Source organism: Hemitrygon akajei, chromosome 31 (genome assembly GCF_048418815.1).
Source record: "Hemitrygon akajei chromosome 31, sHemAka1.3, whole genome shotgun sequence".
Taxonomy (NCBI): domain Eukaryota; kingdom Metazoa; phylum Chordata; class Chondrichthyes; order Myliobatiformes; family Dasyatidae; genus Hemitrygon; species Hemitrygon akajei.
Window position 1 is genome coordinate 3,982,027 of NC_133154.1, and position 25,360 is coordinate 4,007,386.

At 47.5% G+C, this 25,360-nt stretch overlaps 2 protein-coding genes across 4 annotated transcripts in view; both read left to right on the forward strand.

Annotated features, from left to right (window-relative positions):
- Window positions 1–4,928, forward strand: part of csf2rb (colony stimulating factor 2 receptor subunit beta) — a 68,303-nt gene extending 63,375 nt beyond the window's left edge. For both annotated transcript variants that reach the window (XM_073033735.1, XM_073033734.1), the window contains exons 13-14: window positions 1,673–1,785; window positions 3,354–4,928. In XM_073033735.1, the coding sequence (XP_072889836.1) occupies window positions 1,673–1,785; window positions 3,354–4,584 (1,344 nt within the window). In that variant the 3' untranslated portion in view covers window positions 4,585–4,928. The remainder of the gene's footprint in view (window positions 1–1,672; window positions 1,786–3,353) is intronic.
- Window positions 4,929–21,800: 16,872 nt separating this feature from the next.
- The window catches only part of LOC140718966 (interleukin-2 receptor subunit beta-like), a 70,205-nt gene continuing 66,645 nt past the window's right edge, over window positions 21,801–25,360 (forward strand). The window contains exon 1 of one of the 2 annotated variants that reach the window (XM_073033259.1): window positions 21,801–21,953. The gene's annotated coding sequence lies outside the window, so the exon portion shown is untranslated. Of the gene's footprint in view, window positions 21,954–23,768; window positions 23,833–25,360 lie in introns of those variants that run through there. The other variant, XM_073033261.1, reaches the window with a different exon arrangement.

Consider the following 25,360-nt stretch of genomic DNA (forward strand, 5'->3'; position numbering starts at 1 on the left):
CACCGCTTGATCAGTGACAGAGCGGAATCTCAGAGGTTACCCACCTGGTGACTTGTCAGCCCACACACACACTGGACCCCACGATCCTCTCCTCCTTTCAAAGGAAGCTTATTCACTGATTTCAGCATCTTATTATGATGGTGGCTCTGAAGCTCGAGGTGTCAGGGGTTCAGAATTCAAATCTGCCATTCCCTGTAAGGAGCTTGTACGTACCCGCCCCCACGGAATGCGTGGGTTTCCTCCCACAGTCCGAAGACGTACCAGTCAGTAGGTTATTTGGTTAGTATTAAATTGTCCGTGGTTAGGTTAGAGTTAAATCAGCGAGTTACTAGCGGTGTGAGTCGAAGGGCCAAAGGGCCTGTTCTGTATCTCTAAGTAAGATAAATAAATACTACACAATTCACACAATTTACATTCTATACCATACTTGGCCTTGAATACATTTGAACACCTGTAGCAGCCATCAGAAGCCTCCTTTGTACCCATGGGACAGGCCGGCATGGGTGGATGCCCGGAAGAGGGAGACAAGCCGTTGGCTGCTCACTGTCTATCCCCGTGAGCGGACGCGCCAACAGCAAGTGGGGGATGCAGCCCATTCCATCACGGCAAAGACTCCCCCGCCAGTCGAGCACATCCGCATGGAGTGCTGTCGTGGGAAAGGAGCCCCCGCCACCACCAGATTCGGGAACAGTCACTACCCCTCAACCACCAGCTCCTGAACCAGCGTGGATAACTTCACTCACCCCGGCACTGAACTGATTCCACAGACTATAGATTCACTTGCAAGGACTTTACAACTCATGTTCTCAGTATTATTTATTTATTTGTTTGTGTTGTGCTTCCACGATTGGTCTTTTTTTGTCTTCTATTTCATATTGTTTGCTGTCGGCCTTCATTTGTGTGTAGTCTTTCATCGATGCTATTGTATTTCTCTGTCATACTGTGAATGCCCGCGAGAAAATGAATCTCAGAGTCGGATATGGTGACACACATGTACTTTGAACTTTGAAGTTGTCCAGGTTCAGGATGAGGAGATCGCCTGACCGGCCCACCCTACACTCCTTGGAACACGTGGTTGGTGAGGCCTCAGTACAGCCTGTTAGTGGCCCTCCGTTGGCTGGGGTTGACCGTGGATGTTGCATCCTACTGCCCACATAATATGCAAGCTAGGACAGTGCAATATGGAGAGCCAGCCATTGCCCACGTCTCCGTGCACCTGGTGAACGGCAGAGACTGATACAGTTTGGCACCAGCGTGTCGCAGGTGTCACCGGTCAGCGTTGAATTCAACGTAAGACTGCCTTAGCCCTGGATTTTTCCTCGGTGTTCACTCCCGAAGCCGTCCCCACGAGTGGGTGGGTATAGACGCAAAACAACGGAGGCTTGAGATCAGAGTTTTCCTTCTGCTGGAGGAGCTGCCGACCACGGCTGACCAGCCCCATCTTCCCGAAGCGACTGGTTTTAAGGCGCCAGTAACCCGTCTTTGCCCCTTCTCCTGTCGGTAGAAATGGTTCTGCCGGGCTCAGTAGCCAAGCCACACGTGAAAGCCAGGAGCTGGACCTGGTTGTCAGAGGCAATTTTGGAAGCATTTAGTAGGTAGTGGGAGCTTATCCCCATCAGATAAGACAACTTGAAGCAGCCTGGTAAGATCTGTCCAATCCTCTCCCTTTCAGCAAAGCCCACTGAGACCTGTGGCTGCCATAGAGACGGTGACTTTGGAAGAAGGCAACATCTGCAAAGTGGTGGCTGCGGAATCGACCGCAGCCTCTCCTCAGGTTATCCCAAGGTAGGTCCCTGACTCACTCCGGGGTCCATGGGCGGCGGGCGGACAACACCCCTCTCCCCTCATGAGGAGAAAGCTGCCCTGGCAGGGAACCGGCTGTCTGAACCTTGAATTTACAACTTTGTACCAGAGCTCCACTAAAGGGAAATTCTTCAAAAATGTATTTTCAGGGATTCCCAAACTTTTTTACACCCTGGGCCAATACCATGAAGTAAAGGATGGGGAACCTGTGCCTATACCTTTACCTGGCCAGCGGTCTGTCCCTTACGCCACTGCCATTTAGGGCAGCAATGAAGGTCGCCCATCCCCGTCTGACCTCGGCCATCTCCTCCATTGTGCCCCAGGTGTGGTACGGGGTCCTCACTCCTCTCTTGCCAAGTTGACTTTGGTCTCCCATGGTTTCCTCCACCCTTCAATGCAGCCAGATGTAGAAAAATTCTACATTGCTGTTTCAGGAACAGTTGTGTCTGGCCGGTCAGTGTTGTTAACCCTGAGTTGAACCTGGAGGACCGGTACCTGTCCAAGTACCTTTGAAATGGTGTTAATGTACCTGCCTCAAACACTTCTGGTAGTTCATTCCATAATAATGACCACTCTCTAGGAGAAAGAAGTGTCCCTCAGGTTCCTATTAAATTTCTCCCCCCTCATCCTCACCCTACACTCAAAGGTACGTCCTGTGCCTAATAAATTGGCCACTGAGTGTACGTTCATGGTCTTTTGCTGTTGTAGCCCGTCTACTTCAACATTCAACGTGTGTTCAGAGATGTGCTTCTGTACACCACTGTTGTAATGCATGTTTATTTAAGTTACCGTAGCCTTCCTGTCGGATTGAACCTCCTTGGCCGTTCTCTGAACTCTCTCATTAACAAGGCATTTTCACCCACAGAATTGCTGTCACTAAATGTTTTTTTGTTTTTCCACACCATTCTCTGTAAACTCTAGAGACTATTGTGTGTGAAAATCCCAGGAGATCAGCAGTTTCTGAGATACTCAAACCACCCCATCTGGCACCAACAATCATTCCACAGTCAAAGTCACTTAGATCACATTTCTTCTCCATTCTGATGCTTGATTTGAACAACAACTGAACCTCTTGACCACGCCTGCACACTTTTATGCATTGAGTTGCTGCCTTATGATTGGCTGGTTAAATATTTGCATTAACGAGCTGATGTACCAGTGTACCCAATAAATTGGCCACAGAGTCTAGTTCTTGATTCTCCAACCCTGAGAAAAAGACTGTGTGCATTCACCCTATCCTTGCTCCCTTTGTGGTCTTACCGTTAGATCACCGTTATTCTCCGAGACTCCAGCGCAAGAAGTCCAAATGTGCTCAGCCTCTGCCCATAACTCAGTCCCTCTGGGCCTGACAACGTCCTTGTAAAAATCTCCTCTGAACTCTCTTTCCGGCTTGGTGGCATCTTCCCTACAGCAAAGAGATCAAATCTGAGCACAATGTGTCCTCACCAACAATCTGCGTTACAGAACAGGAGAGATAAAATTGTCAATATCAGGATTATTGGCAACTTGTGGTAAAGATTTACTAAGTTTTATACTTTATGGCTCTGCAGGGTAAAAGCGGAATCCCCCCCGAAGGAGGAGAAACAGGACCATTCTTCTTCCCCACTGACAAGCCAGAGCAGCAAGCAAGCAGAAATGTACCAGGGTTTATCACCAGAAACGGGAACGTCTTCACCCTCTGCATCAGAATGCCCTGACCCCCAGGTGTCGCAGAGTGAGCCAGCTAACTATAATGGCCCCTATTTATTCAATTTTCAAGATATTTCTTCCATCCTGACTGTTCTTACCGAAATAAAGACGGCAACCAGCAAAAATGCGAATTATTTCAGGCGAGGGCAGGACGCTCCCGCCTACGTGAAGCTCCCCTCTGGAGGGGCAGTGGCAACAGATCAGAGCGATGCCAAGCCAGCCCCATCTGGGCCTTCCAACGCTTACGTCCTGAATCTTCCCACTGCATTGAAGTCGCCAAACTATTATCTCCACGCAGACGTGGGGGCACTCCCCGGTGAGAAACCAGCCCAGCCGCCACACAGCTCCACTTCCAGTTGCGTCACTTTTGCCTCGCCCGCTAACTCAGCCCACACACCTCCACCAGAGGCTGCCACTGACGACGCTCAGGCAAAAGGCACGGACGTCTCCCGGCCGGTTTCAGGCGTGGCCAGTCTGCAGGTGACCTCCTCCAGTCACGGGCCAGTGTGCAAGGATTCAGCACCAAAGGATAAAAACGCCCAGGACGCAAGCCCCGTCTCGCAGGACCATCCCACAGCGGCACCCTGGCCAGCAACTTGCAGTGGCTACGTGCTGAGTCCTCCTGGGGAAGAGAGTCATGTGAAAATGGCCCCCACGCTCCCCACAGCCACCGAGCTCAAAGTCCAAAGCCTCTTGGCTGATCCTCAACCAGGGCTGGGGTACCACCCTTCGACTCGAACGATGGATACTGACCACTCTCCAGAAGGAAATTCCTTGGCCAAGCACCAAACGGACTTGCAGAAGCTGCCGAGCAAGGAACGAGGGCAGTCTCTCACCGACGTGGAGAACAGTGAGGCCCCAGAGGTCATTCTTTACCAGCAAGGAGCCAAACCCATTCACTTCCAACAAATCGGAGATTATTGCTTCCTTCCTGGGTCCTGTCCAACCAAGACCAATGGAATCACAAAAGTCAACTTCCCACCATCTCCCACAAACCAGAAACATGCCAACGAATGTTGGGACTTCCAGGGGAAAATGTCACCTCATCAACCCAAGCAGTTGCTGAGCCACGGGAGGGGCAACTGTGTGTGAAGCTTGCTGATTAGCCCCTCTCTCAAGTTTGAACTCGAATGGTTTTGGGGTTAGGGCTTTAGGAACAGGGATGGGGGTTAATAGGGGTCAAGGGTAATAAATAATGATCCTAGGCAGGAATTCAAGGTCAGGTCGGGGTGCTGTGCGGTCGAGGGTGTGTGACCCACCCAGGTCAGCGGGGTCAGTGGTCCGTGCAAGTCCGGAAGTTGAGGCCCAAAGTTGAGGGGTGACAAGTCCTGGGGTGAAGTTGGGGGCTTGATGCCTGCAAGTCTGAGGTTCTGAGGCAAAGGGCTAGAGGCCCAGATGTGGCTTGTCCAGGAGCTGAAGGCCTGCCAGTCTGAGTGAATGGGTGGGTGGGGGGGGAAATGTCTCATTTTGTTTTGGTGCTGTTGTTCTGCTGAGTGTTGTGGGCCAACGACACTGGGTTGGAATATGTGGCGATGCTTGCGGGCTGCCCCAGACGCATCTTTAGGCGTGCTGGTCATTAAAACAAAAGGCGAGTTTCACTGTACGCGCAATCTATAAACCTGAATCTGAGCTTTTCATCAGCAAGCTGTCAACCCATGCGATGGTTGAGAGCATTACCACTCTCCAGGGTGCAGTGCAGAGGAGTGGAGTCTGGCCCCAGTGTGGTAACCAGGTTACGGGCCCATCGTTCTGGTCTCAGTGATGATGACATCACTGCCGGGGTAACAACAGAATGCAGAGCAGTACAGCACAGGAAAGGCCCACAATGTCTGTATTGGACATGAGGCCTAATTAAACGAAATGCTTTTGCCTGCAGAAGATCCCTGTCCCTCCATTCCCTGCACGTTTTGTTTTTGTTGAGGCTCTGTACAGCACAGGCCCTTCTGGCCCTTCGAGTCATGCTGCCCAGCACTGCCCTGATTTAATCATATCCTAATCACAGGACAATTTACAACTAACCCACCAACTGGTACGACTTTGTACTGTGGGAGGAAACCAGAGCACCCAGAGGAAACCCATACAGTCACAGGGAGAACGTACAAACTCCTTACAAGGCATCGGTGGGAATTGAACCCGGGTTGCTGGTACCGTAAAGCGTTGTGCTAACTATGCCACCTGATGTGCCAGTCAAAAAGACTTATAAATGGCTGCTACCCTGCTACCGCCTGTGGGTTCTGGTGATTTATCAATCCCCAGGTTCCAGGTTCTTTTAAGAGTTCAAGAATGAGTGAAAACTTGCTTCACTGTCACCTATTTTATAGTTTAAACAAAAAAGCAGGTACAGAACATGAAACTAAAGAGACGAAGCCTAAGGCAAAGCCAAAGATAAGATGCCAATTTTTGCAGACTGCTACTTGTATACTGAGCTTAGGCAAATTCCTGGGATAAGCAAAGGGCCAATTAAAAGATACACAGTCACAGCACGTGTGTCAGGTGCTAACACTTGTCCAATGGAAAATGAAAAGGTGATAAATCGTTATGTAACACACACAAAATGCTGGTGGAGTGCAGCAGGCCAGGCAGCATCTATAGGGACATACAAAAGAGCTGGATGGACTCAGCAGGTCGGGCAGCATCCGTTGAAAGGAGCAGTCGACGTTTCGGGTCAAGACCCTTCATCAGGACTAAATGGTTATGTGACTGCTGTACTGCTTTGCCACCTGTAGAGGGCGGCAAATACTACATACTGTATTGTGAAAATATACGAGTTAAAAACTTCTGAGTAAACTAGAATTGCTAACAAATCATTAATTTGACTTATACTTTACTAAAGCATAAAAACAATCGATTCCAGCAATCCCTCCTGGCAGTGTATTTGAAGCAGCCAACGTTCTCTGTGTAAAAGAAAACTTTGTCCTACACATCTTCCTTAAACTTTCCCCCTTTCACCCTATTACCTCTAGTATGTGATATTTTCACCCGGGGGAATATGCCTGCTCTATTTATAATTCTACCCAGGAGGGTTTGCTGTTCAATTCCCACCGTGTCTGTAAGGACTCTGTATGTTTTCCCCGTGACTCCGTAGGTTTCTTCCAGGTGCTACAGTTTCTTCCTACACTCCAAAGAAGTAAGGGCTAGGGTTAATAAGTTGTGAATATGATATTTTGGCACCAGGAGCATGGACTTGTGTGTTGCCCTCTGGCACAGCCTCAGGAAATTTTCCTGTCCCTCCCCTCTTTCTCTATTCCCCATTCTGGCCTCTCACCACTTCTCACTTGCCTATCACCTCATCCTTCCCTTTCTCCAATGACCCACTCTCCTCTCCTGTTAGATTCCTTCTTCTCCAGCCCTTTACCTTTCCCACCCACCTGATTTCATCCTCCAGTTATCCTCCTTCCCCTCTCCCTACCTTTTTATTGTGGCATCTTCTCCCTTCCTTTCCATTCCTGAAGTAGGGTCTTGGCCCGAAACATCGACTGTCTCTTCATTTCCGTAGATGCTGCCTGACCTGCCGTGTTCTTCCAGCATTTTGTCTGTGTTGCGCCGGATTTCCACCATCTGCAGACTTTTCCACGATTTGAAGCACCTTGCTGTTTGATTTGATGTTTCGATGCACGTACACGTGACAAATAAAGCTAATCTCTTAAAAATAAAAAATCTCTTAAAAAAAAGAGGCGAGAGGAAGGGGTGGAGCAAGAACCGGCAAGATCCAAGTGAGGAGGGGTGACAGGCAGATGGAAATAACGAAGAGATTCTCTTTAATCTCGCAGACCATTCCTCAGTTCAGAGTCTGTCTACCCTCTCCTTGTAGCTTTAACCATCTAATCCAGGCTACATCCTGGTATACACTCTCTAAAGTCTCCACACCCTTCCTGTAGTGGGATGACCAGTACTCCAAATATGCTTAATGCCTTGTTCTGTCTTCCATTTTTTTTCTGAACCTTGCCATAATTTTCAGTTCGGACTTTATTCCCTGGAGCGTAGGCAAATGTGCGGGGATTTGACAGGAGTACACAAGTTTATGAAGGATATAGATTGGGTAAATGCAAATGAGGTTGGGTGAGACCAGATCTGGAGGTCATAGGTTAAAGGTGCAAGGTGAAATGTCCCAGAGGAACCTGAGGGGGAACTACTTCACTCAGAGGGTGGTGAGAGTGTGGAATGGGCAGCCGGTGGATGTGGGGTTGATTTCAACATCTGAGAGAATTTTGAGTAAGTAGGGCTATGGTGTCTGTGCAGGGCAATGGGAGTAGGTGGAATAATAGTCCAGCGTGGCCTGAATGGGCCGACAAGTCTGTTTCTGTGCTGAAGTGTTCTACGTCTCAATGACTCCTAGCACAGCTAACCCACGTACTGGGAGTTCTGGGCTTGAATGGCAAATTATTGCAAAACCTGTGGGAACAAAATTTATTCTTGTAATTCTGAGAATGGTTAATTATTGCTACTTTGTCAATTTCATACAGTAATATCTACTTTTGAAGATGTCATTTTTATAGACAGAAAGGTTTGATGTATGTTATAAATATTAATAAATTCAGTTTGTATTTTACAGGTTGTAAAGATAGTACATGAACAATGTCACAGATTTTGTAGAATGCTCCAATAAATCACTTGAAAAGACTCTGCCGTTTAGTACTGGTAACCCACAAGCATAAACTCTCATCTTCCCCTTGTGCTTCCCAAGCTGGTAGGTTCCCTCAGGACTCCTCCTCAAACTGTGGTGAGACACACAGTTTTGCATAAATTCTATTGGATTTATTTATTTTCTTATAAATGCCTGCAAGAACTCACATCTCAAGGTAGTATGTGGTCACACACACACACACACACACACACACACACACACACACACACACACACACACACACACACACACACACACACACACACACACACACACACACACACACACACACTGAGTGGCCACTTTATTAGGTACACCAGTACACCTGCTTGTTCATGCAAATATATAATCAGCCAATCGTGTGGCAGTAACTCAATGCATAAGAGCATGCAGACATGGTCAAGAGGTTCAGTCGTTGTTCAGACCAAACATCAGCATGGGAGAAGAAATGTGATCCAAGTGACTTTGACCATAGAATGATTGTTGGTGCCAGACGGGGTGGTTTGAGTATCTCAGAAAATTCCTGGAGTTTTCATGTACAATCTCTAGCGTTTACAGAGAACGGTGCGAAAAACAAACAACATCCACCGACCGGCAGTTCTGTGGGCGTAGAACGCCTTGTTAATGAGAGAGATGAGGGGAGATCAGCCAGACTGGTTCAAGCTGACAGGAAGGTGACAGTAACTCAAATAACCACATGTTACAACAGTGAGCATCTCTGAACGCACAACACGTGGAACCTGGAAGTGAACAGGCCTAGGACCAGAGGGACAGCCTCAGAGTGGAACAATGTCCCTTTAGAACAGAGACGAGGAGGGATTTCTTTCATCAGGTGGTGAATCTGTGCAATTCACTGCCACCGATGGCTGTGGAGGCCAAGACATTCTATATGTTTAACGAGGAGTTTGACAGGTTGTTGATCTTATTTATTTATTAAGATACAGTGTGGAACAGGCCCTGCTGGCCCTTTGTGCCACGCCACCCAGCAGTCTCGCGATTTAACCCTCGCCTAATCACAGGACAATGTACAATGACCAATTAACCTACGAACCAGTGCACCTTTGGACTGTGGGAGGAAACCGGAGCACCCGGAGGAAGTCACAGGGAGGATGTACAAACTCCTTACAGGCAACAGCAGGTATTGAACCCAGGTCTCCTTTACTGTAAATCGTTGTGCCAACTACTAAGCTAACATGCCACCCCATGGGTAAGGGTGTCAACGGTAACAGGGAGAAGGCAGGGGAATGGGGTTGAGAGGGATAATAAATCAGTCATGATGGAATGGTGGAGCAGACTCGATGGGCTGAATGGCCTGACTCTGCTCCTAGGTCTGATGGTTTTACGAATGAGAGGCAGGGAAGAAGCCAGCGAGGAACCGTGAATACATCCTTCAGTGATGTTCATGAAACCGGTTGCTCAGCCTTCAATAGGACTTAAATTTGGAATGTGCTGGGCTGTGGGTGGGACGTGAACGGTGGAGAGCACTCTTCCAGGCTGAGGGAGATTCCGTACGTTGGGAATGGAAACTGTGAAACATCGATACCACTGCTGTTGGGTTCATTTCCGTTAAATCACTGGACTAAATGAAAATTAGTCCTCATACCCAGTCGGGGAAAGTAATCTAAGCTGTCTATTACTAGTTAGGATTTAATATCCGGCATAGATATATATTTAACATATATAAATAAATATATGCCTGTGCAAAAGTCTTAGGCACATATATATAATTAGTACTGTGCTTGTCAACGTGGAGCGGAGAGCAAAGGACGTTGGGAATGGTGAGGGTGGAGCATCATGGGAAGGGTGTGGGATAGGTGGCAGAGAAGGAGTGCCAGGGGTGGTGTGGGTGCAGACACACCCAGCCCTGAGACACCAGGCAAGATCGTTTGATCATTACAGGACATCCCTCTGGGGCTTCCCGCTCCCTCCCCGCTCCCTCCCCTCTCCCTGTCCCCCTTCCCACTCTCAGTCGACAACAGAGACACACAACAGAATCAGGTTTTACATCCCTCACACATGTCATGAAATTTGTTGTTTTTTCTGTGCCCAGAACATTTGCACAGTTCTGTGTATGCTTACTTGAGGGAAGTGAGGCTCCTAGTGATGACAGTTTTTATGCTGCTGAAACTTTATATCTCGCTTCTTCATCTGTTTTTATTGAGCAGAAGATAATTTAAGATACTCACTACCCAGCAGCTCCAGCAGAGCAGAGCACCATCAATAGCAGCATATTCCATCAACCCTGTCAGATCCCCCAACCCCAGCAGATCACCACTAATCCCAACAGAGCTCCATTAATCCAAGCTGAGCACAATTAACTCCAGCAGTTCTCATGAACCCCAGCAGATCAGCAGAGATCTGTCAACTCAGGAGATCTCATCAATCACAAAAGACCTAATCAATCCCAGCAGAGCACTGTGTGCAGGCCCAGTCAGACCCATCACAATATGCTCAAGGCAGTAGGGCAGTAGGTTCTCACCCACACCACCAGCTATCACACACGACCCCTCACCCTCCACTAATGACACCTCAGATCCCCAACCAAACCTGCCGCTTGTGGTCCTGTCCCATTCATCCTCCTCCCTAACCAAAGACTTCCTCAGATCCTTCCCTTGCAGAAATCCCTTTGCAGCTTCTCCTCTGTTGCCTCTTCGGCCATTTTGGGCCTGATAACTAAGGAAGGATGAGCTGACCTGGAGAGGGTCCAGAGAGGTTTCACAAGAACGGCCCTGGGAATGAAAGATGTCGGCCATTTGCTCTATCGTCTGCTCTGCCACTCAGTTAACTGAGATAAGGAAGAATTCGGAGGAGGTTCATGAGAAAGATTTTGGGAATGGAATGGTTATTATATGAGCAGTGACTGAAGGCTCTGGGCCTGTATTCACTGGAATTTAGTAGAATGAGGGGTGACCTCATTGAAACCTATCATATGTTGAAAGGCCTGGATAGAGTGGATGTTCCTATGGTGGGGGAGTCTAAGACCAGAGCACACAGCCTCAGAATAGAGGGGTGGACTTTTAGAACGGAGAGGAGGAGGAATTTCTTTAGCCAGAGTGTGGTGAATCTGTGGAATTTGGTTCTCCAGGCCAAGTCATTGGGCATATTTATGGCAGAGGTTGACAGATTGTTGATTAGTCAGGGCATGAAGGGATACGGGGAGAAGGCAGGGAGTTGGGGCTGAGGGGTCAGCCATGTTGAAATGGGCCAAGTGGCCTAATTCTGCCCCTATATCCTCTGATCTTAGGGAAACATAAAGTGAGATGGATTGTTTGTGTTAACAACCAATACAACCTTAGGATGTGCTGGCTGCAGCTGCAAGTGTTGTCACACATTCTGGCACCAACAGAGCATACCCACAATGTTCAGCAGAACAACACAGTTACCATAGAAACGTCCTCTCCACACCCACTCCATCGAGGCCTTCCAACATCACCTCATGATTCTTGAACTCAGTCCCTGACCAGTGAAGGCCAACCCACCATACGCCTTTTCAGCCACCCTATCAACTTGTACGGTAATTTTGAGGGATCTGTAGACATGGACCCAAGATCACTCTGTTCCTCCACGCAGTTAAAGATCTTGCCATTAACCCTTTATTCTTCCTTCAAATTCAAACCTCCAAAGTGAATCACTTCACATTTTCCCAGTTTGAACTCCTTCTGGAACAGCAAAAGAGATTTCTTCCTTTCCAACCTTGTTAATCTTCACAGCAAGGCCAGGCCCTGCATTCATCGTAAGTGCTCTGTTCAGCTGCTCTACAAGGTAATGCCTTTTGGTCTGCGGTTTATTAAAAACTTTGGCCTCACATTTCAGTCTTGGCAGAAGTGTTTGGACTCCAGCCACGGGCACTGACCCCAAGAAAGAGCACTTGTCCACACATCTGGAGAGCCCCAGGTGGCTATGAAAGGCTGGCTTGCTGGCTAGAGTGTGGAAGAATAAAATTCTTCTCCCTCCCTCTGGGCCTGAGCCCTTGGCAAGATCCTCGAAAGAAGGCAGTTGCTCCATATAAACATCACTAGAGGCCCAAGACCCTTTCCATTTCTGACATCACCCTGGCTTCCAGTGGCCCACTCACTTCTTCCTTTCCCCTTCCCCTCACCCCACCCGTCCATCCCCTCTCTCTGGTCCCTCAGCTCGTTCCATTTCTTCCATGGTCCACCGCCCTCTCCTATCAAATTCCTTCTTGTACAGCCTTTTATTTCTTCTACTTATCACCTCCCCTTCTCGCTTCATCTCCCCTTTCTTTCTCACCTACCTTCCCCCTCAACAGGTCTGGCTTATCACCTTTCCCTTCTCCCCGCCTTCTTAATCGGCATTCCGCCCTCTTTGTCTGCAGTCTTGATGAAGGGTCACTGTTTATTCCCCTCCATAGATGCTGCCTGACCTGCTCATTTCTCCAGCATTTTGTGTGTGTTACCCTCACAGGTCACCACAGGTATCTAACCTATCGAGAGCAGGCACAGGGCGGCAACGGGAAGATCCGCCTTCTTCCAGCCCCTCTTAGGTGCTGCTATAGGCTCTGTACCACTCTACACCCCTCGGATGTGCCCATAAGACATAGGAGCAGAATTAGGCCATTTGGTCCATCGAGTCTGTTCCACCGTCCATCATGGCTGTTTTATTATTCCTCTCTTCCCATTCACCCTGTAACCTTTGACACTTTTACCAATCAAGAACCCATCAGACTCTCCATCTTAAATGCACCCAATGACATGATCTCTACAGTGATCTGTGGCTATGAATTCCACAGATTCACCGTCCTCCAGCTTAAGAAATTCCTCCTTACCTCTGTTCTAAAGTGACGTCCTTGTGTCCTGAGGCTGTGCCCTCTGGTCCTCGACTGCCCCCAGAGCAGGCAACATCCTCTCTACATCCAGTCTCCAAGACAACAGCCAATCACTTCATGCTTCATGTCAAAGGTAAAATGTGAAAGGTCATGCCATTGAATACCCCCTAGCATCGTCCCACCATCTCAGGAAGGAGGACAATGTCGGGGTGTAAAATTGTTGTTTTTCTTGTAATTCAGTGAGATTTCAGTGAAATTTCCAGCAATTACAGTATTTCTCTAGCAAATTTTTAGCTTTCCATAGCAGGTGTCATGCTAACTGAATCTGGTAGTTTTATTAATTTTTTATCTCTGTAATTTTTGTTTTTCTCTTGCCTCAGTTTGAGACGACCACAAACATGTCTTTTCCTTTGTTCTCTTGGCTTGTTCATCTTCCTCTCTTGACACACTGAGTTCTCCAACCTCCAGGTCCAACTTCTCGTTGTTGGGCGAGGCTGGGTCGCACCCATTACACTACTGCAGAGTGATACACCAGCTGCTGGGAGAACTCAGTGGGATGAGCAGCATCTGCATGAGGAAAGGAACCATCGATGTGTGCCAAACCCCAAAACATTCCCCTGCCCAAACAGCAGATTGTGCATTGCTCCAGATTCCAGCATCTGACATCTCTTGTGTCTTGAACTTACTTGGGGAGCATAACTGTGTGTCCCACCCTCTCTGAGACGTGTAATTCCCCGGTTAAGATTTCCACTACGATGTTGTGAGGTAATTTATATTAGCAGTTTTCTGTAAAAGCTGTGTGCCATGCTGGAAAGAATGTTTTGGCTTCGGCTAAAGATAAGGAACCAGGTTGTCCAACTTAGTATGTGATCAGGATCCTCACCTCTTAGAACTGTCTCTGAGACAGCAAGGTGCTAGATCGCTCAGTCAATCTCCAAATGCAAATTGCAGTTCCAGGAACACACTTAGAATAAAAAAGAAGACATAGAAGAAATGAGAAAGAGAGTTTTGTGGACTATCTGGCAGATTTCACCTGAGGAAGCGTTGTTCGCTGGCACCATCCTGACCGGCTAACTCAGACAAATTTCAGGGTTGGAGACTGCATACATACTTCGTTAATTTGAATCTTTGAACCTTTGAAAAACCAACACAGCCTAACAGCACACAAAGGTGGCCACACATTCTGGTGCCAACACAGCATGTCCACCACGTTCACAGAACAACACAGAGCACAACAAGCAACAAAACAACGCCCCTCCCTCCCTCTCCCAACCACCCACACACGCAGACAGTCCTCCAAACCCAGGACAGGCCTCAGGTCCTCCAGTCTCCGGTGGACATTGGGCTCATAGACCCAAGGCCTCAGCCAACGGGCTTCACCTTCTGGTCTTTTTATTTCATTTATTTAGAGATACAGAACAGGCCCTTCTGGCCTAATGAGTTGTGCTACCCAGCAAATCCTAACCACCCTGATTTTACCCTAACCTAACCATGGGACCAGTTAACCTCCACCCTTGGACTGTGGGAGGAAACCCACACATTCCACAGGGAGAACACACAGAGACTCCTTACAGATCCAAAGATTTGAAGTACATTTCTTATCGAGGCATGTATGTAGTTTACAACCCTGAGATTCGTCTTCCTCACAGACAGTCACGAAACAAGAACCATGGAACCTGCCCAAAGAAAAACATCAACCTTCAAACCCTCCTCCCCCCCAGCAACGAAAGAGAGGGAAAACACAGAATGTAAAACATAAAATCCAAAAGCAAAGAGTCCCACGGAAGGGTTTCAGCCAGAAATGTTGACTGGCCTGCCGAGCTCCTCCAGCATTTTGTGTGTGTCGCTGGGATTTCCAGCGTCTGCAGATTTTCTCTTGTTTGTGGAGGCATAATTCAGTGTAGTTCAGCTCAGTGTTCATTATCTGTAGGCTGTCTTGATTCAAAAATCACCCAAAAGTCGGAACAGAAAAGAGAGACCAGAACTAGAACACATCAGAAATCTGAATTATAGAGTCCAACTCTACAATCTGCTTCAATTAACCCTCGTTCTGGCACCAGAACTGAACTCTGATGCCCCGAGCTGCAAACACACTACGCTAGTGTGGCACCCGTCACTTCTGATCAAACCTTTGGGCTTTGATTTTCAGTATTGACCCCCCCAGACTAGGCCATTTTATTGTTTCTATATAACACTTCGAACTAAGTTGTCCTCTTAAATGATTTCATAAAGATGTTGTATTATTGTAACTAAATTCTTGTAGGGTGTGGCATGGCGGTGAGGGATGTTAGGGTCAGTGTTCGAGCTGGGAGAGAGGAAATGTTCGAAACTGGAGATGGGATGTTATGTTGAAGTTGTACAAGACATAGGCAAGGCCTAATTTGGAGTATAGTGGGCAGTTTTGGTCACCTACCTACAGGAAAGATGTAAACAGGGTTGAAGGAGTACAGAGAAAATTGACAAGGATGTTGCCGGGTCTGGGGGACCTGAGTTATGTGGAAAGAGTGAATAGGTTAGGACTTTATTCCTTGGAATGTAAAAGATTGAGAGGAGATTTGATAGGGGTGTACAAGATTATGAGCGGTAAATCTGGATAAGGAAAATGAGATTTTCACTGAGGTTGGGTGGGTCTACACTAGAGGTCATGGGTTAAGGGTGAAAGGTGAGTAGTTTAAGGGGAACACGAGTGGAATCATCTTCACCCAGATGGTCATGAGAGTGTGGTACGAGCTGTCAGCTCAAGTGGTGCAGGCGAGCTCAATTTCAATGTTTAAGAGAAGTTTGGATAGGTACATGGATGGTAGAGGTTTGGAGGGCTCAGTGAAGGTCAATGATAATAGACAATTGATATGGTTCACACGTAATGCTGGTGGAACGCAGCAGGCCAGGCAGCATCTATAGGGAGAAGCGCTGTCGACGTTTCGGGCCGAGATGTCGACAGTGCTTCTTCCTATAGATGCTGCCTGGCCTGCTGTGTTCCACCAGCATTTTGTGTGTGTGTGTTGTTTGAATTTCCAGCATCTGCAGATTTCCTCGTGTTTGATATGGTTCAGCATGGATTTGATGAGACAAAGGGCACGTTTCTGTGCTGTACTTGTCTATGACTCCAGACAGTTCGCTCGCTATTCCATGAGTTGAGGCTGATAACTGGTTGCACTTCCACATCTTTCCTGACGGCAGTGGTGTTGAGCTGTTAAAGCGACAACAATCTGCCCGCGCATCTCAGCCAGTGCAACAGCGTCTGTGCAAGGACAGGAACTGTTGATACTTCGGGTTCAATGCAGGGTTTCGACCCAAAACGTCAACAACTCCTTTCCTCCCACAGCTGCTGCTCAAGCTGCAGATTATAAACACAGGGGATTCTGCAGACCCTGAAATTCCTGAGCAACACTGACAAAATGCTGGAGGAACTCAGCAGGTCAGGCAGTGTGCATGGCAGGGTTCCCAACCTGGGGTCCACGGACCCCTCAGTTAATGGTAGGAGTCCTTAGCATAAAAAGGATTGGGTACTCCTGATCTATGGAAATGACAGTTAATGTTTTGGGCCAAGACCCTTCATCGGGATTGGAAAGGAAGAAGGAAGAAGTCAGAGTGGAGGTGGGGGAGGACGAGGGGTGCAGGTTGATGGGTGAAACAGGTGAGGGGGAAAGGCAGGGGGATGGGGAGAGGGGATAGAGTAAGCTGGGAGGAGATAGGTGGAAGATGTAAAGGGCTGAAGGAGGAGGAATTGGAGAGGAGAGGACAATGGACCATGGAAGAAAGGGAAGGAGAAGAGGAACCAGAGGGAGGTAATGGGCTAGTGAGGAGAAGAGAAGAGGTGAGAGGGTAACCAGAATGGGGAATGGAAAAAAAGAGACAGTGGGAGGGGAGGCCATTATTGGAAGTGTGAGTATTTGATGTTCATGCCATCAGGTTGGAGGCTACGCAATCTAAACTGTTGCTCCTCCAGCTTGAGTTTAGCCTCATCATGACAGTAGAGGAGGCCATGGACAGACATGTTGGAATGGGAATGGGAAGTCAAATTGAAGTGGGTGGTGTTACGAATGTGCCGCAACTCTGAGGGGCCGAAGGGTACAAAGTCGACCCCTCCTTTTTGAGAATCGCAAGATCGCTATTAATTCGGGTCTGAGACCCAGGAAATGAGAGAGAGACACGCAGAATCCACAAGGTTTGGAATGTGTCCTGACCTCAGCGAAACAGAACCGCTGATAACGGCTATTGTCTCTGTGGTGAACTAGATATACCTGTCTGACTGCTCCTGTGGCTCCTCCCACTGACCCCTGCTGACTGCTCCTGTGGCTCCTCCCACAGACCCCTGTATAAAGGCGACTGTGGGCTGCTGCTCTCCCTCATTTTCCCCAGGATGTAGTGCTGTTTATTCTTCCAGTCAATAAAAGCCGATATCTCGCTTCCTAAGTCTCAGCGTGAGTTATTGATGGTGCATCAGTCTCTTGGAGACGGAATTGTGTATTGAGTACTGTACTATTCATTGAAGCCCCTCAGGGGACGACCAGAGTGGGCTGGTGGAGGGATTGCATCATCCCAACCTGATTGACATCTGAGACCCCGTGAGTGGGGATAAAAGAGGGTCTGGGGAACAACTCCTTTAGACGCACCGGGAGAAACGCTGGAAATCCCGTGACAGCGTTTTATAGCGACAGCCAGTGGGGGGCTCGTGTGCGTCCTTCCCTTGCCTGGGATTGGCGGGCTCGCCACGGAAGAACAGTTTAGCTAAAGAAGAGGCCACAAGTGAACGGCCACACCAACGACACTCCGACGGATCGAAATCATAAAAGGTAAGTCGGCATTTTTCTCCCAAAACTCTCTCTCCAACCATTGCAAACCCAGCGGTCCCCAAAGGCTGCAGCCTGCATGAACTGAGTGACTTTTATATTTCCATCGGACAATACATTATCCCCAGACAACGATAGAGCTTATTTCTTATTGATTATTATTATACCCGCACTTTTAGATTTAGTATTGACGACGTATATTATCTGTATATTTGCATTGATATTATTTTTGTGTATTTTTACTAATAAATACTGTTAAAAATAGTATCATCAGACTTCAACGGAAAAGGAGAGGGAAAGAACTGAGAACCAAAGGGATAAGGAGAAACAAAGGCAACGTGACTTGGACATGGAGAAGTTAAGGCAAGAGCGAAGAGCTCAAGGGCCAGACCGAGAGGAGCTCTTCCCCTAATGTTAGTAGGGAGTTTAGGTTAGTACCTCCGTTTGAGGAGAGGGATGTTGATAGTTATTCCTTGCATTTTGAAAAGGTGGCAGTGAAAAGGGTGTGCTCTTGGATCGCTGGTGTGCAACAGAAATGGTGGAAGAAGATTTTTGGCATCTCAGGGAGTTAATTCTGATTGAGGAGTTTAAAGGTTGTGTTTCGGATGATATCCGGATGTATTTGAATGAGAAGCCGAATAAGTCCATCTCCGAATTTGCTAGATTCACAGATGAATATGCCCTAACCCACAAGACAAAGTTTTCCTCGAATAAAAGTAACCAGAGAGACCGTGGGAACGGTAGAGAAAGCCCGCCGGCTGAGGCAGAGATCCCGCCGGGAGCTAGTGGTAAAATTAAGGAGGAGGAAAGGCAAGACGGCAGGAGAGGTCCTGGCTTGACCTGTTTTAATTGTGGAAAGGTGGGTCATATTGCATCTAAGTGCCTTGCTCCGAGGAAGGAGACAGGAAAATGGAAAGCAGCAGTCCCTATAGGGTGTGCTGTGGTGATCAGTAAATCGACGAGAGAGCCCCAGGTAGACAGAATACGAGAGGGGTCTGAGAAATGTATTTCAGAGGGAACCGTGTCTGTGAAAGAGGAAGACACACCAGTTCCAGTGCGGATCTGGAGAGACACGGGAGCTGAGCTGTCATTGATTCGCAGTACGGTACTAGGTTTTGGTCGCGAGACAGGAGAGGTGGCTTTGAGAGGCATAGGAAAAGGGACAGAAGCTGTGCCTTTGCATAGGATCATTATAAATTGTGAACTGGTATCTGGACCAGTTGAAATAGGGGTGCGATCAGAATTTCCGAGAACTGATGTAGACATCCTTCTGGGTAACGATTTAGCTGGTGGTGACGTTTGGTCGGCCATGGAGCTGACGAGCCAGCCTGTAAGTGTCGAGGTCCCGCCCCTAGATTCCAAGATCTATCCCGCCTGTGCGACCACTCGCAGCATGTCGAGAAAGGCAGCTGAGAACGAGACCAGTTTAAATCCGGCCAGTATCGATTTGGCCGAGACGTTTTTACCGACCCTGTACCAAGAGGGTTTAGAGGGTGGTAAAACGGAGAATAGGAAAGTGAAAGAGAGTAAGGGAGAGGAGGTAGACTTTCCCTTAGCCAGGAGGAAATTTATAGAGGCACGGAGTAAAGATGAGAAACAGATAAGGCTGTTAGAAGTTTCGTACTTTGATAAGACCAACCAGGGTAGATCTTACACAGTGAACAGAAAGGCACTGAGAAGTGTGGTAGAACAAGTGTGGTAGATCTGGGAACACTGGTACACAATTCGTTGAAATTGTCATCGCAGGTAAAGAAAACTTTTGGTACATTGGTCTTCATAAATCAATGTATTGAGTACAGGAGATGGGATGTTCTGTTGAGGTTGTATAAGACATTGATGAGACCCCATCTGGATTATTGTGTGCAGGTTTAGTCACCTGCCTACAGGAAAGGCGTAAACAAGGTCGAAAGAGTACAAAGAAAATTCACAAGGATGTCGCTGGGTCTGGAGGACCTGAGTTATGAGGAAAGATTGAATAGGTTAGGACTTTATTTCTTGGAATGTAGAAGATTGAGGGGAATTCTGATAGAGGTATACAAAATTATTAGGGGTATAAATAGATTAAATGCAAGCAGGCTTTTCCCACCGAATTTGGGTGGGACTAAAACTAGAGGTCATGGGTTAAGGGTGAAAGGTGAGATATTTAAGGGGAACGTGAGGGAAAACTTCTTCACCCAAAGGGTCATGACAGTGGATTGAGATGCCAACACAAATGGTGCATGCGAGCTTGATTTCAACATTTAAGAGAAGTTTGGTTAGGTACAAGGATTGTAGGGATATGGAGGGCGATGGTCCCGGTGCAGGTAAACGCGAATAGGAAGTTTAAATGGTTTAGGCATGGATTAGATGGGCCAAAGGGCCTGTTTCTGTGCCATACTTCACTTTGACTATTTGCCAAAATTTGGCCCATAACCTTCTAAGCCAGGGGTTCCCAACCTGGGGTCCAAGGACCCCTTGCTTACTGGCATTGGCCAATGGCACGTAAAAGGTTGGGAACCCTTGTTGTAAACCTTTCTGATATACGCCCCTGTCCAGCTGTCTTTTATAAGTTGTTATTGTACCTGCCTCAACCATTTCCTCTGGCAGCTCATTGCACACTGACACCACCCATTGAGTGTAAAAAATAATTGTCCCTGGGGTTTCTATTGAGTCACTCCCTGGAATCGAACCCCAGGCACAGGCACCGCAATAGCATCACGCTAATCGTGCCATCACTTTTCTTTGATTTTCCTAACGCGGGAGATGGAAAATGAGAGTGGATCTTATAGAAATATATAAAATTACGGAAGAGAATGGAGGCAGCAAAGTTGTTTTTTTACCGACTGGTGAGACGAAATTAGGGGACACAGCCTCAAGATTTGGGGGAATAGATTTAGGATGGAAATGAGAAGGGTATTTTTCCAGAAAATAGTAAAACTGTGGAATTCTCTGCCCAGGGAAGGGTAGAGGCTGCCTGATCAGATATATTTCAAAAGTTCAAAGTGAATTTTATTACCTAAATACATATATATTACCACATACAACCCCGAGATTCATTTTCCTGCGGGCATACTCAGCAAGCCTATAGAATAACAGGATCAATGAGCGATCAACCAGAGTGTAGCAGACAACAAACTGTGCAAATGCAAATATAAATAAATGGCTAAATAAATAGATAATAAGATGAAGAGTCCTTAATGTGAGATCATTGGTTATGGAAACATTTCAATGATGGGCAAGTGTTCAAGAGCCTGATGGTTGAGGAGATGATGATAGTGTCACCTCAGGACTGAGAGGCCAGTGTCGGGCATTTTCATGCCCTACAGGGTGCGGAACGGAAGACTGGGTGGCGCACCACTCCTCACACAGACATTTTGCAGTGTTTTTCTTTATTTTACGAGGCCGAGTTGTGAGCAAGGAACCGGGCAAGGATGGAAAGCGTGCTCGGGAATGGCCCGACTGGATTCGAACCTGGGAACCTCCGTTGCGGAGTCCGGCGCTGATGTCGCTGTGCCACCAGCCGACCTGACTCGAGGAGAAGTAACTTGTTATTATATGTAAGACACAGTTAGGTTTTTACATAGCAGGGGATTTATGGATTATGGGGAAAAGGCAGGTAGGTGGAAATGAGTCCTCACCCTGGTCAGCCATCATCCTATTGAATGGCGGACCAGGCTCAACGGGCAAGATGGCCGACTCCCGCTCCTATTTCTTGTGTTCTTCTAACAGGTTCTGTGTGCCTATGATGCAGATCTAACAGATGCTGTGAGTCTAATAAATCGCTGGAAATACTCAGTTGTTCTGGCAGCTTCAGTGGAGAGAGAACATCTCCCCAAATACTGTATGATAGCAATACAGTCCTCATAAGGACTGGAGAGGAAGAGGGTGAAGAAGCTCAACACCTTATTCTGGCTTCTGCCTCTTTCCGTTTCAGTCCTGATGAAGGGTTTCAGCCCATTGACTGTTTATTCTTCTCCACAGACACTGCCTGACCTGCTGAGCTCCTCCATCAGTTCTGTCAAAAGGAAATGCTACCTTTCACCTTCCTGATCAGCGCAGTACCACCTACAAAGCATTTCTAGCCACTCCATCCTCAGCGCCTTTGCTGCAGCTCTCTGTCATAATGAGCTCGGCTCGTCTGAGAAACGCCACAGACTGAGGTTACTGCGCTCTCCGCCTGACATCCTGTGAGGCTCCTGTCTCAGTCACCTCAGGTCGCAGGCTGCACTCGGCTCCTGTCACACGCCTCGCTGCTGGGTCCGCTGACGAGCTCCAGGAGGTGACTATGCATTTCTCCTTCTGTTTGTTTGGCGCGGGCTACATATCGCAGTGGTACAGCGGGACAGCCAGATGCTGAGCTGAAGCTGGCTCGTCGGTCTGGGTCATTAATATCTGCACGGGTATAATTCGTAGATGTGTTTCTAACAAAGGCAGAGGTTACAGTTGGTCCTGAACTACGGGCTGAAGATGTTTATGTTATTCCTCTCATATACTGTTAATTATTTTTTTAACTTATAATATCATTTATGTCCTGTCCTGCACTGTTACTGTAGCACATCAGACACTTACACTCTTCATTAATCATTGATTATTAAGTGCACCTGTACATACAGACACACTCACACTCTCTCACACACACACACACACACACACACACACTCTCTCTCTCTCTCTCTCTCTCACACACACACACTCTCTCACACACACACACACACTCTCTCTCACACACACACTCACACACACACACACTCACACACACACACTCACTCTCTCTCTCAGGTCTGAGGTGTGGGATGCACAGACTGACTCAGGACTGGAGTAGGATGTGTCTAACAACCCATCTAGTAGGTCGTTGCTGAGGTGGTGGCTCCCACTGACATTCGGGTAGCGCCTGGTACACTGTTGGAAGAGGCTCCTTCTCCCGATGCCTTTGCTCAGTCCTGGATCGGGGGGTATCTGGTCCTCTGGGGTAGAGAGCTTCCTCTGGGTGCCCAATGTTGATGGTGGGGGTGATGTCAAAAATCTGAAGTATAACCAGACACTCTCCACAGATGCTGCCTGACCCGTTGATTTCCTCCAGCGTTTTGCATGTGTTCCTTTAGATAGACAGACAGACAGATACAAGAGGTTCTGCAGGTGCAGATGTAGAGAAACATGTAAAAAACACTGGAGGAACTCAGCAGGTCAGGACCTGATGAAGACTCTCAGATGAAATGTCGACTGCTTGCTCCTCTCCATAGATGCTGCCTGACCTGCTGAGTGTTTTGTGTGTGTGTGTTTTTTTTAGACCAGGGGTTCCCATCCTGTGGTCCACTGATCTCTTGCTTAACGGGATTGGTTCAAGGCATAAAAAAGGTTGGGAACCCCTGTTTTACATAGACAGACAGACAGAGAGTCGGGCATGAAGGCAGACGTAGAGACAGAGAGATACCGTAAGTATATCGTGCGATAGAGGAATAGTGAGATATTGTTTGTGGGTTCATGGACTGTTCAAAAATCTGATGTTGAGGGTAAGAAGCTATTCCCAAAACATTGTGGTTCTTCAAGCTTTTGTTCCCAGCATTTCCTGGATCATTTGACCTTGTCCCAAATCCCGTCTGACCTCCAGCTGGGGACAGGCTGACAAGCTTAACCTCGAAAGGCAATCAGATTCCGATCGGGACCAGTTCAGCGTCCCGTACACCACGGTGCAGTGAAATTCCTTGCTCGCATGAACCTGGCAGAGTGCGCTGTGTGCACGGCGATAGTAAATACAGTGAGAGTGCAAGCGTGCAAAGATCGTACTAAAGGCAGAAGTGTTGCAGAGTCAAAATGGAAACACGACAACAGCAGAAAGACCAAAAGGAATAGATTGACGAGGCCAGGAGCCACCGAGAAGGGGATGTGGAGGAGGCAAATGGTTCAAGAGTCAATAGCAGTTGGGGAGAAGCTGTTCCTTATCAATCCATCCCAGTACCGATTGGTCTTCTGAGAGAAACATCCAATCAATCAGCACGCCGCATTTTCTGTGCGTATTTCAGCTGACAGCGCAAACTGAAACTGACACAGGAGTTTGCAGTGTCGTGAAATATTAAAACATAGTTATAAAAAAAACCCCATTGGAAGCAAATCAACCACAACAGTGTCCTGATGAACCACAGTGCACACCAGAAGATCCGGTAAATTACTAATTTTTCTTCTAAATTGAATGAAAGGGGTTATAACTTTTTAACAGCTTGTTGGCTGGATATCATTCTGACACAGATTTAGCTTCTTGTCTCAGCTGCCTGGCTCCTGACTTTAACCGGAGGCCAAACTAGAGCATAGAACATAGCCCACTACAGCAAAGCGCTGGCCCTTTGGCCCATCGTGTGCGAGCCTTATAACCTGCTCCAAGATCAATCAAACCCTTCCCTTCTACATAACCCTCTATTTTTCTGTCATCCATCTGATTGAACACCCTGAGCAACACACACGAAATACTGGAGGAACTCAGCACGTCAGGTAGCATCTATGGAAATGAGTAAACACTTTCAGGTCAAGATCGTCATTAAGCCTGGAAGGGAAGGGAGGAAGATGCCAGAATAAAATAAGGTGGGGGTGGCGAAGGAGGCTATCTGTAAGGTGACAGGTGAAGCCAGGTGTGTGGGAAAGGTCAAGGGCTGGAGAAGGAGGCATCTGATTGGAGAGGAGAGTGGATTATGGGAGAAAGGGAAGGCGGACGAGCACCAGAGGGAGAAGATAGGCAGGTGAGAATACAAGGAGGCTAACCAGATGGAATATGTGGTAGCCTCATCAACCAAACACCTCATGTTCTGCTTGACATGTTGAGTTCCTCCAGCACTTTAGTGTGCTGCTCCAGATTTCTAGAATCTCTTGTGATAACGAGATCCAGAAAGCCAACACAGTCTGGGCTTCTCTAAAGAGTAACTCATTAGAAAGGAGCTGGGAGAGAGTCTCACATTTAAGCTTTATACTTCTGGCCTCAAATACTTGATATTCGTTCAAAGTAAATTTAAAATCAAAGTGAATATATGTCATCATATACAACCCGGAGATTTATTTTCTTGTTTAATACTCAGTAGCTCTATTGAATAATAACCATAACAGAATCAGTGAAAGCTCAGTTAGATTGTAAAAGACAACAAACTGCGCAAACGCGTATATATTCTTTATTTATTTATTATCATTATGAGATGAAGAGTCCTTAAAAGTGAGCCCATTGGTTCTGGCAACATTTCAATGGAGTTAAGTGAAGTTATCCCCTTTGGTTCGAAAGCCTGATGGTTGACGAGTAATGGTTGTTCCTGAAGCTGGTGGTGCGAGTCCTGAGGCTCCTGTACCTTCTTCCTGATGGCAGCAGCGAGAAGAGAGCGTGGCCTGGTGGTGGGGGTCCCTGATGATGGATGCTGCTTTCCTGCGACAGCGTTCCATGTAGATGTGCTCAATGGTGGGGAGGGATTTACAATGATGGCTAGGCCGTACCAATATTTTTTGCAGGGTATTCCGTTCAAGGACATTGTTGTTTCCAAACCAGACTGCGATGCAGGCAGTCAGTATACTCTCCGCTACACACCTATAGAGCTTTGTCAAAAGTGCCCTTCCTTACTTAGGAACCTAAGGGTACAGCTACCCAATTCCCTGAAAGTGGAGACTCAAGTAGGCAGGGGGTGAAGAAGTCGTGTTACAGCTGCTCCAATCACGGTA